Raw genomic sequence first — 13,773 nt, 5'->3', positions numbered from 1 at the left:
CAGCATTTTGAGCTGAACATAGATAAGTGTGTTATTTTTTAATTATGTTTTTACAAATGCAGTTTAAAATATTTCTTAACAATTTGAATCAAACATCAGTAGAAGCCCCAACACACCTCACACCCTCCGGCACCAGACTCTGAGAAGAGACTGAAGCGTCACCCCCGCCCCTAGGGCTGGAATCCCAAAGGGACGTGCAGAGAGCCTTCAAGAAAGGCTCGCCGGTCCAGCAAGGAAACGTGAAGTGATGGGCAGCGTGTGGACCCTGGGGCCCTGCAGCCTCTCAGGTCACCTCTTACAGGCACCACCTACTTACAGGACTGCCCCTGCCGGCTTGCTGGAGCAGCCTGTTGGACTCGTTACTTGTGTTGTAACTGGGGTGTAACTGGGCCAGGCCTGCTTCCTTAAACAGGCTCAGGGGTCCTTGGCATTCTCTTCCGTGCAGCATCCTCGGTTGGAGAGGGTATGCCTGGTGGTCTGGGGCTTGCCCTGATGGAGGGGAGTCCTATGGTCCAGAGAGCCACCCCCACCCCCCGGGGAGTCTAGAGCAGCCTCAGCATGTAGAGCTTCCTTCCTAGGCTTGCCCACCCCAGCCTGCGGTGTTTCTCATCCCACATCAGGCTCCTGCGGAAGCCGTGTCGCTTACCAGTCAGTCCAGCTAAGTTTTCTTGGCAGCTATGTAATTACCCCTCAACTGCTTCCAGTCTCGTGTTAGGATAAGATGAGCTCAGATGACAAAGACATGCAGCAGAACAAGTGTGTGCTTCGGGGAAGTTGACAAGGTGTTTGCACAGTTCCATCTGGGAGAGATGGCACCTGTTGGGAGGTGACAAAGAAAGGCTCCGTAGAGGTAGATCTGAGGTTAGGGGTGCCGTATGCTGCTAGGCATCCTGTTTCTAATTGTTCTTTCTGCTCTTACCTCCAGAGGTCTGGTCTCTGTAGCTCTGGAAAATTTCTTCCAGGCCCTGGGCCTCCCTCTTCCTGCTGCTCTAGAGTCTAGACCCCAAGAGAAGGGAAGGAGCACCAGGGACGCTGGGGTTATCAGACAGGCCCACCCAGCTTGAGCTCCGAGGGCAGGCTGGCCTCCAGCCCTAAGGAAGGACAGCAGCGTGATGGCTGAGGGCTTGGGCACAGTCAAGCTCCATGGCCTTGGACAGTTTTCTTAACCTTTCTGATTGAGTTTTCTCATCGGTAAAATGGGGAGAATACTAATACCTAATAGTGGCTGAAGGTTAAATAAGTTATTTGATTAGAAATGCCTGACACACGCGACTGAACAGGGAGAACACGGATGAGCCTTTTTACCACCCTTCCCTCAGTTGATCAGTTAAAAATTACTTGTTGAGCACCTATAATGTAACTCTTTAAAAAAGGGTACTCTTTTTTAAAAGTAGAAATTTAAAACTCACCATGATCAAACTCAGGGAACACAGCAGTTGGTTCTTCCATGGCAGAAGAGTCCTGGGTTCACACCCTAACTCTGCCACTTCCAAGCTCTGAGACCTTGCCCCACATCACGTTTCTTGGTACCTCAGTTTCTTTCATCTATAAATGGGGGTGCTGGGAGGGTTCGAGGCCAGGTGCAGAAGTAAGAGAGCCAGAAGGCGCACAGCAAGTGCTTCGTGAATGTCTGAGCCATGCGGGGTGTACAGATTACCATGCCCTGCCACGGGCCTGCTGCGGACCAGGCCTGGCAGCCACGCCAGCAAGTTGTTAAATGACTCAAATGCATGATGTTCTTTTGAAAGTTATACAAGAGAATAAAGTATGGAGACCCCAGAAAGATCAATTCCTACTTGGGGAGAAACTCGAGACCCAACTAAGCGCAGGGTGAGATGTCAGTGAATGAGCACTGGACGAGGAGTCCAAACACCTGAGCCTCAGGCAGCACTTACGCCCAGGGGCAGGCTCAGGCCCCAGTTCCTGCCCACACAGTGGGCACACTGACCCCTCCCCTCCCTGCCTCCTTTGGTAGAAGGGTAGAGCGCTCCCACATTGGAGGGCCTCCAGAGTAACCTGTTGTCAATCTCATCATGATGAAATGGGTGGGCAAAAAAGGAGGGACATTATTACAGAAGGAGAGAGTCAAACTCGAGCGAAACACTGGACACAAATGCCCAGATGAAGGAGAGAGTATACTGAACTACAAGGCTTCTTCATGAGTTGCTGGCTTTTCCCCAGCACCCTTCATTGCTCCAGCCATTATTTGATTCTCAGCCCACTGGTGGAGGCGTCTGGACCAGGTGACGCCAGTCGTCTTTGGTTGTTGTTGACTCGTGTCTCTCGCTCTCCTTCGTGTCCCACTTTTGGTTCCATTCTGCCTCTTCGAGTCCCATCCTTTTCCCTTCATTATGTCTCCATCTTCTGTGGCGAAGTTTGTGGACCATAATACTTCAACCCGCGCCGGTTTAATTGTTGCAATTGGCCCTGAGAGAATCCAGGAAATGAGAGTGGCTCCCACTGCCTGGTGATGAGGCCAGCGAGATCAGGCAGCAGCCCCAGCCTGCACGCACCCTGCCAGCCTCTGCAGAGTCCCCAAACACGCTGTCTGTATGGAGGATAGAGGCCTAGGTGTCAGGGGCAGGGGGTGCTCTTGATAAGCAGCATGTGGGTGTGCTGGCTCCAGGGAGGTGGGCCCTGCGGTGCTCCCACTGCTCCTTGTAGCATGATGGGCCCGCGAGAGCTTGTCCACACCTGAATTCCTCTGCCTGGGAGGGACGAGCATTTGGCCCAAGCTCTGCAGGAGGGGGGTGCCTTCCCTGGGTCTCAGAGACAACGGAGAGGGGCCTGTGAAGTCAGCTCTCTTGTGGCAGGTGCAGGAGGACACATGGTCCTGAGCATGGCACTTGGAATCAGGTGACCCATGTTGTGGGTCCAACCATTTGCTTCAGGGACCTCAGACAGGTCCCTGAGTGTCTGCTTTCTCATCTGGTGGGTGGAGATGCATAGCTGTGTACGCCTCCAGAGTGAGCGTGGAGATTCAGTGGCAAAACCAGGACAAAGCCCTTGGCAAGTGCCAGGCCCACAGCACTGAGTGCATGGCACCGCTCACCGTGTGTTACTCAGTGTGCCGTTTCCACCCATCTCCAGGCACCTGGCCTGGCCCGGACACCTGGAGCGTCTGGCTGGGTCGGCGTCTGCTCAGACCTGTCCACAGCCCCCTGGAAACTCAGGCATCTCAGGGCAGCCGAGTGGTTTTCATGCTGTCCCCAGAACTGTCCACCACATTTATTTTGCTTGCTTGTTAAACTCATAAGGAATCCCTGCATCGTATGTCATGGGGCTGGGGCAGTACCAGCCATAGGCTCATGTGACGCCAGGGTCACAGGGGACGCAGTCCAACCCTGAAAATGCACAAGAGTAGAAACCAGAAGATCTGAGTTCAGCCCCAGCACTTAACCAGTCACTTCCCCTCCCCAGGCCTGTTTCCTCTTCTGTAAAATGGGGTGAGGGTATACTTTCCCTGCTTCTCCCACGGGCCGATTGGAGGAGGGAGAGTGAAGTCAGAGCAGAGTTAAGTGTGTCCAAGGACGGCACTGGGAGGGATCAGGCCCGGAAGGGTCAGGTTCAAAGCTGCGCCTCAGTCCCACCTCCGGCCAGGCAGACCTGAATCACATGGTAAAAATAAGGGGCGGGGGGGGGGCGGGGGCATTGCAATCTGGGTGTTGATTCTCCCTCTGTCCACCCTAATCAGTCCAGGGAACAGCCCAGGGCAGTGAGTTTGAGTTACAGGACTTCCGGTCCAGTCCCAGCTTGGGGAGCCCATTCAGGTCAACCATGAGCCTTTGGCCTCCATTTCCTCATCTGTAAAGAGATTCTAGTGCCCAAGTCTGTGACTTGGTGCCTCTGCCACAGACTGAAATGCTCCTGGTCCCTGCAGGCAGAGATGCTGCCAGGCCCGGGTACCATGGACCCTGCGTCTCCAGTGCCGTTCCCACGCCCTCTGCCCTGCTGCACCTCTGAGAAGCGCTGTATGCCTCAGTCCCCGCACAGCAGCTTTCTCAGCGTGCTCAGTCACGTGGTGGTTCCTTGCTACCAACAGCTTCCAAAACTCATGGTGCAGCCCTGGATGCCCCTTCATGTCTGTCTGTCTGTCACCCCACCCCTCCCGTGTCTCCCTCTGTGATTCCTCCTCTCCCATCCCTCCCAAACCAGCCAACAATAGCTGGGGACAGCGCCACTCATCCAGGTCACTCCCTTGCAAGGTGGTGTAAAGCATCAGGGATTAGCAGGAAATGGGAGTCACCTCCCAGCCAAGGCGGGCAGGAAAGGGGCAGAGTCTCCGCCAGAGCAGTGGATGCCGACCCTCTCCTCCCTCCTCCCAGGGCACTTGAGCAAAATGCTTCCCTGCAGTGCGGCCATCAGCCTTCCCAACTGGAGGAATGCCCCCACTCTCCCCTCCTGCAGTTCCGCTCTGCTTGTTCCCGAGCAGATGATAACAGAGATGGAGCATATGGGCCCCAAAGTCACCGAGCATTCTGGGAAAGTGACACTGTGCTACCCCAGGCTTCGTGGGAGGGGCCCATCGGCTCCTGAGCACAGCTTCTCCCTTTGTTCTTCACAAGGGCGTGAGGTCGCCTCTCCTGAGCCTCCTGAAAAGGAAATGCACACACTCTGACTTGAGGAAGAAGCCCCGCAATCTAGGCCGTGGTCTAGGAAGGCAGATACAGGGTACGCGTATACATGGGGGGAGAACATGTGGTAGCCAAGACAGTCCCTTCTGGGCCTCTCCTGCCTCTGCCCCCACCCAGGCCAGTGCTGCCTGCCGCACACACCCCCACCATCCTGGCCTCCACCTCCCCTTCCCCGGCACCCAGCGGGGCTCCGGGCCTCACTCCATGATGGCCTCGCTGAGTCCCCGCCTGGGCTAGGTGCCTTTGGCACCCTCCAAGCTGATTTTCCTCCCACTGCGTCTCTGACAGGTCTGTGTACCTCCGAGCTCGAGCATGCAGGCTGCTTCAGGGGTGTTTTTCCTCGCCTGGATTGGGAAAGCTGGGTGAAGGGAAATAACATCAGCCCCGGCTGAGGAAGCCTGGACATTCTTCCTCCCTGTCCCCAGAGACACCTCAGGCCTGACAGAACAGCCCCTTTCCCTCTCCTGGCCTGGTCTTCGACTGCTCCCGCGGACACTAGGGTCCAGGCACCCAGGGCATCGGAACCCTGAAGCCCCCTCCCTCCCAGCCACGTGATGAGCTGATCTGGAGGCAGCTCGGAGCTTTGAGCATGTGGCCAGGGACTGGCCATCCCCAGGGCTGCAGGTGAAGACTGGCATGTCCTGGGAAAGCAGCCCTGAGAGCCCAGCTCAGGAGGCAGGAAGGAAGCCCAAGAAGGGCACAGAAAGCAGGAGAAAGCAGGGCAGCTGGAGCCCCCCTTCTCTGCTCATTCACTGTGGCTCCGTGAGTGTCAGGTTACCCTTTTTGGTAGGGAAGGGAGCAGGCAAGTATATAGTCCTTAGCACAGAAGCTACTTGGTGAGGAAGGAAGAGAATGCTTTTCTGATTTCCTTTCACCTTTGACCTGTGGCCAGCTTGACTGTATGCTGCGCCTGCTTTTCTCTGGCTTTCCCTGGGAACTCCCGGGAGGCCCTAAGATTGGGAGTGTGAATCTTGATTCTTCAGAGCAGCAGGGGAGGGGACTGGCTAAATATAACCCAGCCTGCCTGTGGGCTAAGTAGCCCAAGTCAGGCCCGCGGAGGCAGGACTGGCCCCTTCAGAATCCAGTGCCCAGCACTCACTAGGCACCAGAGTAGATCTGCACATACCGGCACATCCCTCTTCCTTTCTCTCCACTCACAGATTGGGACCTATTCCTAGAGCTTTAGACATAGAAGAAAACTGGAAGAAACTAACGTAGCCTCTGACAAGATGATTCTCTGGTCTCTGGGCAGACGCTGGACTGGAACGCTGGCAGCCGAGGACCCCAGCTTTGGCTGGCCAGCTGTTGATGATGGCAGGCTGAGGCGGGACAGGCAGTATGGAGTTAAGACAGGCCCTCACCCCTGGGGAGCTTTCGGGCTGGTTGGCGTTTCAGGAGAAGGTCACCGAGACCAGGCAGAGCCCGAGATGTGCAGTGAGTGCTTCAGCCAGGCCTGTCACTGCTCTGCCCTGGGCTTCAGTCATCCAGCTATGAAATGGGACTGATTGCCACCCTCCCTGCTTCAGAGGGCTACTGGGGAGAAGAACTAAGGTCCGGGCTGAGAACAAGCCTTGGCAAGGATAATCAGGTAAAAGTCTGGGGATTGCCTGTTGCAACCTACTCCTCTTCTCCGCAGGGCCACCCGTTCATCATGCAGTTCAATGATGGAAACGCCACCGTGGTGTCCATGTGGGTATGCAGGGTGCTGGAGGAGAGGCGCAGCCAGCAGGGGCCTCCCTGAGGCCTGTGGGGTGCCGAAAGCCCAGGACTGGTTACCAAGCGGAAACCCCACCTATCGCACCCTTTCCATTTGCTGTCTACACCAGAAGAGCTTTGCTGGGCCCTGGCTCCCCTGCTCTCACCTTCAGCTCCGCCGGTAGATGGCCTCGCCTAGGGAGCCACAGGGATAGCCGGCCCTGGCCAGATCAAGCTTCGCCCCCTCCTGTCTGGAGGCATCGACTGGGGGGAAGGTAAAGGGATGGGAGCATCGACAAATGGAGGCTCCTATGCACCTACCCTCTTCCTTTTTCCTAGCGTTTTTATTTGTAAAGGGTCAAGTGCCATCAGCAGCTCTGATGGAAATAAAAGTATTACTGCTTTGTGATTGTCTCCCCCATGAGGGATGTATTGGACAGGGTGCCTGTTACCCACCCAGGACTGGGGGAGGAGGGCTCCCACTTCAGCAGGGGTGTGTGGCAGTGCCACCCCCCTGGGCCTGGAGCTGCCCTTCCCCAGGCACTTGCAAGCACCTGAGTACCTCACGGTGTTCTGGGCTGAGGCCCACAGCCCAGCCCATTGACAGACCCAGAATTGAGGCGTGGAGGTCCCCGAGCCAAGTCCCTCAGCAGGAGTAGCTGAGCCAGCACTAGAGCTGACATCTCAGCGCCCCATCATGTGCTCCTTGCTGGACTGGGGTTTGTCCCACGCGAAGGCTGGGCTGTCCTGACAGCAACAGGAGCTCCAACACAGTGGTTTGACCCTGGCAGTGAGTGAGGAGGGAGCCCACGAGTTGGGAAAAGGTGGTTCTAAGAGGCCTTTCTTCCGCCCCCACTGCCCACCACCAGCTCCTCTTCATAGCACACTGCCCCCCATTGCCTTTGACCCCACACCCAGCGAACCTTATTCACCTCACGCTATTTATTCACAGTCATCTTCTCAGGTAATCTTCTCAACCATCCACCAGGTAAGTATGGTGAGCCCCATTTTACAGGTGAGGAACAGGCTCAGTGAGGCTCGGGTTTCCCCTTGGAGGTCTAAGTGGCATCCGAACACATCCACAACGTCCTCCACCACGTTCCCATCTCTATTTTCCCAGGGCCCAAGCTACATCCTGGGACTTGGCCGTGACTCATTTCTCTTCACACCCCCCATCTAGCCCACCTGGAAGTCCCATTGTCTTTACCTTCAAAATCTATTGATTCCACCACTTCCCATCTTTATCCAAGGCTCCATGCCTGGATCACTGCAGCAGCCTCTTCCTACCAGGCCCTGCTCCCACCCTGCCCCTGACAGTCTATTTTCCACATGGCTGCTAGAGGGAGGCAGTTAAAGCAAGGCAGATCATGGCCCTGCCCCACTCAGAACCTCCGGGATCTCCCAGCTCACTCAGAGGACAAGCCAAAGACCCAACAATGGCCGGTGTCAGCCTACAATCTACCCCCATTATCTCTGACCCCAACTCTCATCACCCCCAACTCACTCTGCCCGAGCCAGCGGGCCTCCTCACTGACCCGTGAACATCCAGGCACACCCGCCCGCCCACGTCAGGCCACGGCAGAGACAGCCAGCCAACCCCAGAAGGTTCACGCTCCCTCCATAGTGTAACAGCTGGGAAGCCACTGCCCAGCCCTGGATGACCCAGCCAGGACATCTCTCAGTTCCCCTTGCATTTAACAGGGGCCATGTGACTAGTGCTTGTCAATGGAATGAGAGCCGATGTTATGTTGCTTCCTGGCCAGAAAGCTTAAGATGCAGATGTGCCTCCTCCACTACCCTTTTCTCCATCCTCCTGCTAAATGAAAAGAATGCCTGCAGCAGGAGGTGGGGGAAGGCTGAGCCACAAATGGAAGGAGCCTGAATCCTTGAATCACCGCATGGAGGAACGGGCCACCCAAGGAACACCTGCATTGGACTGGTAAAGGAGCTAGACCTAAACCCTTTGGTTGATATGTGACTGGCAGCTGTATTATGCCAACTAATATAGGCCTTTGTACTTGGAACGGGAGCACTCTTCCCCATGTTTCCACCTGGCTCACTCCTATACCCTCAGGTCTTTGTTCAAATGGGATCTCAGTGAGTCCTGACCTGACCACTCTATTTCAAATGGCAACCCTCCCACACCTGCTTCCTGGCACTCATGCTCCTCTTGCTGGCACCATTTCCTCCACTGCACTTGGTACTGTTGGACAAACCACTAGTTTGACAATTTCTTTTATCTTCTGTCTCCTTCTTTCCCTGCCTCTCCACTCCCCCATGCCCCACCCCCCGCCCCAGCACCATGTACACTCCACAAGGGCAGAGATTCTGGTGTTTTCCTGGCATGGCATTCCCAGTGCCAAGAACAGAGAGCCTGGCCTAGCAGGTGCCCAATAAATGTTTGTTGTCTGAGTGGCCAAAAGTGGCAGGGCCGTGACTCCAAGCCCAGGCTCAGTCCTCCATGAAGGGGCCACGCTAGGGAGGCATCACTGTTTCCCTGGGGAGGGTCTGAGTCCTCATCCTGTTCCACACTTTTCAAGGTGGTGCAGGCCTCCGGCTGCCCCGGGCCTCAGACAGAGTGTTCAGCTCCTTACTGAGCACCTGCTGTTCCCTGGGGCTACGAAGGTCACAGAACTGGCTGAGACCCAGACCATTCAGGCAGCTACTCCCTGAATGGTGCTCAGGGCAGGGAGAGCTGTGAGGGGCACAGCTGTGCGCTTTGAAGAAGGGGCACTCAGTTAGTGGGAATGCTCAGGGGCTCCACAGAGGGGCCTGACCACCCCAGAATGTGAACCAGCCACCACCCAGACTTAACGCTTGTCGTTGCTTTGAGAAGATGCACCCAGCAAGCCTGTCATCTCCAAATCCCAAGCCACAGGTGGTGGGGAAAACGAGCCAGCACTGCTGAGGGCTTGCTAGTGACTCCTTTAATCTTTACAATGATCCCATGAGGTAGGTGATATTATTCTGCCCATTTTACAGATGGAGAAATTGACGCACAGAGAGGCCAAGAAACTTGTCGAAGGTCACCCAGCAAGTCAGTGGCAAATCACAGTTTGGAACTCAGAACCCCACCCTTAACCACAGCTCCCCAAGCACTACGTACGTGCATGTGAGTGTGCACACACGTGTCCCATCTATAGCACGCATACAAACTCTGGTGTGCAAACATACATCTTTGGGAGTGGGGCCCAGAGAGCTGCTCTGACCAGCCCCCCTAAACCCAGAACACCCAGACAGAGAGCCCTCCAATGGCACGGTAACACACTGCTCCCAGAGGGCCCTGGACAGAGAGACCAGCTTCCAAGCTGACCCCAGAGCATATCTCCATCTGAGCCTGTTTCCCCATCAGTAAGTGCAGAGGTTGATCTCCCTGAGTACGGGAGCTGCTCCCAGCCCTGACATTCCAGAGCAGGAGCTCTCACTCGTTGGGGCTGTGGACCCCAATGAGCACCCCACAAAAGCGACAGCCTTGCCCCAGAATAACCTGCACCCATATGCATACATGGTCTTATTCATAACTAGGGTTTGCAGACCCCAGTTTGAGAGCCCCTGCTTTGGGGCAGCCCCCCAGAGTCTACATTTCCCTCTGTTTTGAGTCTTTGGAAGTCTTCGGAAGACCCCTGAGGGATTCTGCAAAGACCCCTGTGGCTGGAGGACAGGGTCCTCTTTGGCCTGTTTAGGCTGTGTCATCCCTCTGCTCACCCTGGGCAGCCCGGAGGCCCAGCTCTGCTTGCCTTCAGAGGTCGTGAGAGGGCTGCGACCTGGAACACGGGGGCAGGAATGCACTCTTCCCTCTGCCCATGATGCCACCCCACCCGTCCTCATCCTGCTCACGTCGCCAGCTCCCACTCCTCCCTTCACGCCCCTCTTCAACAGCGCTGCCTCCTGGAAACCTCATTATTCCCTCCTCTGGGTACAGACTGTGAGCCCCGTCCCCCCAGGGCAAGGGTGAGTCTCTCCTCTCTCCCCAGGACCTGGCCAGGGCTGGCACTCGGAAGGCGTTCCGAGGCCAGGAGGGCTGCGAAGATGAAGGAGGGAGGGCTCAGGCCCAGGGTTCTTAGGGAAGCCCCCTCTCGCCAGAGCTTGTCACCGTCCTGTTCTCATCTCGCTGCAAACCTCAGTGACGCCCATGTGCCGTCTAACCAGAGCCTCCTGGAGACTGGACCCCGTGGGATGCAGCCTCGGGCCTCAGACCTCCAGGGGAGTCTGGAGGGGAGTGTTTCTGGGACAGGAGAGTCCTCACAGGGTCCCCAGATCACACTGGGAAGAAGGCGTCACCCTGGCTTGGAGGCACAAAGGCCCCTCAGCACTCAGGCCACTGTCTCTTCCTGATTCTGTCCTTCGCTTTTTCCCCCCGTGTGAAGCAAGGGTTCCAGAATCCCAGAGCTTTGGAGAACCTCTAAAAAGACAATGGGTACAGAGGGAAGGCAGATGGTAGACAGATGTGGTTAGACACAGTCCATGGGGCCCAGCCCAGCTGGGAGGTGGTCTGGCCTGAAAGGTGGGCTGAATGCTATTATATAACCTGACTGGGAAGCTGCAGGTACCTGCCTGGAGGCCAAGTATGCAAGCTGAACAGACCTGCATCTTTGGGGGAAGGCATGTGCTTCCAGATCTCTGCACACTCAGGTCCGAATGGCAGAACCTAACCTCCGAGTGAGGCCCCATATGGTGCTAGGCACACCCCTCCATCACACAGTTGGTCAGCTGCCTCCACTTGGGGTGGGGGAGCCCACAGAGACCACCAAGTTGCCTCAAATGCGTTGTCCATCCCCACTGACTGCTGGCTGCCCAGATTCCCTACTGGAGCTTCATCCTTTAGCAAAGTCTGGGCCATATCGGGATGGCAGTCTCTGTTCTCACTCAGTGTGGAGGGAGAACACGGGATCCAGAGTCCTGGGGAAGAGGAGGAAGGCAGTGCCAGGCAAGCCTTCAGAGGGGCAAGAAGGGAGGCAGCAGCGACAGCTCACAGCGGCCCCGGCAGCCAGCAGTGTCCTGGCTCCGCAATGGAGCCAGGTGGACTCCCATGACTACCTCACCAGGTCCCAACTTCCACGTCAAGGGATCAGGGTGTTTTCACGTCAGGCAGGCAGAAGCAGCTCAGTCCAAGAGCAGGAGAGACTCCTAGGGATGTGTGGCAAAGGCCAGCAGGTGTGATGTGGGGAGGAGTGGCGGGGGACCAGCAGGTGGGAGCAGTAAATGGCTCAGGACAGAGCCCGAGCCTGGTCCTTTGTGGGCACTGGCCACTAGCAGGGCGTGAAGGGAGCGCAGCCAGCCCTCCATGGCAGGGCTGAGTTTCAGTGGCACTTCCTGACTTTGTCCTCCTGGAGACTGGACCCCCGGGGGATGCAGCAATTGTGAGCAGCAATTGTGTCCCTGATCCACCAGAGACTCATAAACTAGGGCACAGGCAGGTGAGGTGGGGCTGGCAGTGGATGGGGCCCCTCAGTGGAAGGCCAGGTGGAGTCCCCAGGGACTGGGGACAGTCCACCGAGATAGACTATAATGTGGTGTGGGGTCAGGAGAGTAGCAGAGCCCAGGCCTTGTAATGACAAATTTTCTGCTGAGCAACTACAAATATTCACTGTGACTTTGGACAGAGTCTGAAAAAGACTTTGCTTCCTCCCTTGGCGGTATCATTTGTCTTGTTTTGAAGCCACGAGATTGCAGGCAGGCACGAACTTATAGACTAAAGTTTGTCTTAATTGCTGTGGTGTCACCACCTCTCTGGCAGATAACAGCACAATGAACGAGTCGATGGGGCTGAGCCCTCCAGGTCCTTCTTCTAAAGTGAGACAAATTTCCCTCCTTTGAGCCCCACAGTCCATTGGCAGCTCTGTCATTTATTTATCTCCCTAACAGTTTGAATTAACTTGCAAAGGATAAAAAGTCTCTCCTGCGCTCAGACTTAGTTAAAAGCATCCAGTTGGGGGAGGACAGCCTGTGCTGCTGGTCCTTTCTAAGAATTTGCTTTTTATCCTTCCACCCCTTTTGGGGAGTAACGGGAGAGCAGTGGGAAAAGCAGTGAGGCAGCAAGATGGGGAAAAAAGCATAGGGGGTTCCCAGAGTTCCAGTGTGCAGATCACATTCTTTCTAAGAAAGAAAAGAATCCCATACCTGAGCATGGCAAACTGTCTTCACACTTGCCTGTGTTGGTCCTCCCATACCTGTCAGGGTGGAGGCATGATTCCCCCCGCCTCTCTCCCTCACTCCGTGTTCCCATCTCAGGAGTGACCCTCTGCTCCCTGAATGAGCCGAGCCCTCTTTGCGTTGGAGCCACTGTGCCCTTAGCCCCAGACACCTTCCCCTGCCTCCTTTTTTCTCCTGCCGAACTCCTACTCATCCTCCAAGGCTCAGCTAAATGTAGTTCCTCTGAGGAGGCCTTTCCATTATCCCACCCGGCCCACCTGTGGCTCCGGAGGCCGAGGGTGGGGACAGAAGTGCCCCGCACCAATCTGAGAGCACAGACGCTCACCTGCCCTCACCCATAAACTGTTAGGCAAGTTCCCCACACAGACTCCAACTTCCAAGGGCCTCTTGTTAGAGAAATCTGTGGTCAACAGAATATGACAGCCCCTCCCACAAGATGTCCTCATCCTACTACCTGGGAACTATGAATATATCACATTACATGGGGATATTATGGGGAGTTATGATTGCAGGTGGAATTAAGGTTGCTAATGAGCTGACCTTAAAATCAGCCCGATGTAGTCACAAGGTGGGTCACAAAGTGGAAGAGGGAGGCAGGAGAGGACAGGTAGAGTCAGAGATTTGAAGGTGCTACCCTGTTTCCCCGAAAATAAGACCTAGCCGGACCATCAGCTCTAATGCATCTTTTGGAGCAAAAATTAATATAAGACCCGGTCTTATTTTACTATAATATAAGACCCGGTATAATATAATATAATATAATATAATATAATATAATATAATATAATATAATACCGGGTCTTATATTAATTTGATTTTCGGGGAAACATGGTACTCTGCTGCATTTGAAGATGGAGGAAGGAACCAGGAGCCAAGGAACGTAGACACCCTCTAGAAGCTGGAAAAGGCAAGGAAACATTCTTTCTAGAGCCTCTAAGAGGAATGAAGCTCTGCTAACACCTTGATTTTAGCCCAGTGACACCCATTTCAAACTTCTGACCTCCAGAATTATAAAATAATACATTTCTGCTGTTTTAAAGCACTGTGGTCATTTGCTATAGCAGCAATAGCAAACGAAAACAATGTCTCCTCTTCATTTCCCAGCCCAGGCAGTCTCAAATGCCTTTGGAACAAACAGTTGCGTGTGTCCACCCTTTTACAGTTTACAAAGCCCATGTTGCAGACCCCCACCCTCAGGCGCCCCCTCCCACTGCCTGCACACCCACACTCCCAGCACCATGCACCCAGCACCACCAATTCCCAGTCTTCCAGCGTCAGGCTCCATCAGGCC

General features: G+C 55.2%; 1 protein-coding gene across 4 annotated transcripts in view; it reads left to right on the top strand.

Moving 5' to 3' along the window:
- Window positions 1-6,738, top strand: part of MAP2K5 (mitogen-activated protein kinase kinase 5) — a 228,706-nt gene extending 221,968 nt beyond the window's left edge. For 2 of the 4 annotated variants that reach the window (XM_033108520.1, XM_033108523.1), the window contains one exon: window positions 6,271-6,738. In XM_033108520.1, coding sequence (XP_032964411.1) covers window positions 6,271-6,375 — 105 coding nt within the window. In that variant the 3' untranslated portion in view covers window positions 6,376-6,738. The remainder of the gene's footprint in view (window positions 1-6,270) is intronic. The other 2 variants (XM_033108521.1, XM_033108522.1) reach the window with 1 other exon arrangement.
- The last annotated feature ends 7,035 nt before the right edge of the window (window positions 6,739-13,773 follow it).

This window comes from Rhinolophus ferrumequinum, chromosome 6, assembly GCF_004115265.2.
Source record: "Rhinolophus ferrumequinum isolate MPI-CBG mRhiFer1 chromosome 6, mRhiFer1_v1.p, whole genome shotgun sequence".
In the NCBI taxonomy this organism is placed as follows: domain Eukaryota; kingdom Metazoa; phylum Chordata; class Mammalia; order Chiroptera; family Rhinolophidae; genus Rhinolophus; species Rhinolophus ferrumequinum.
Note: the sequence above shows the minus strand (reverse complement) of the source record. Positions and strands in the feature narration are given on the sequence as shown.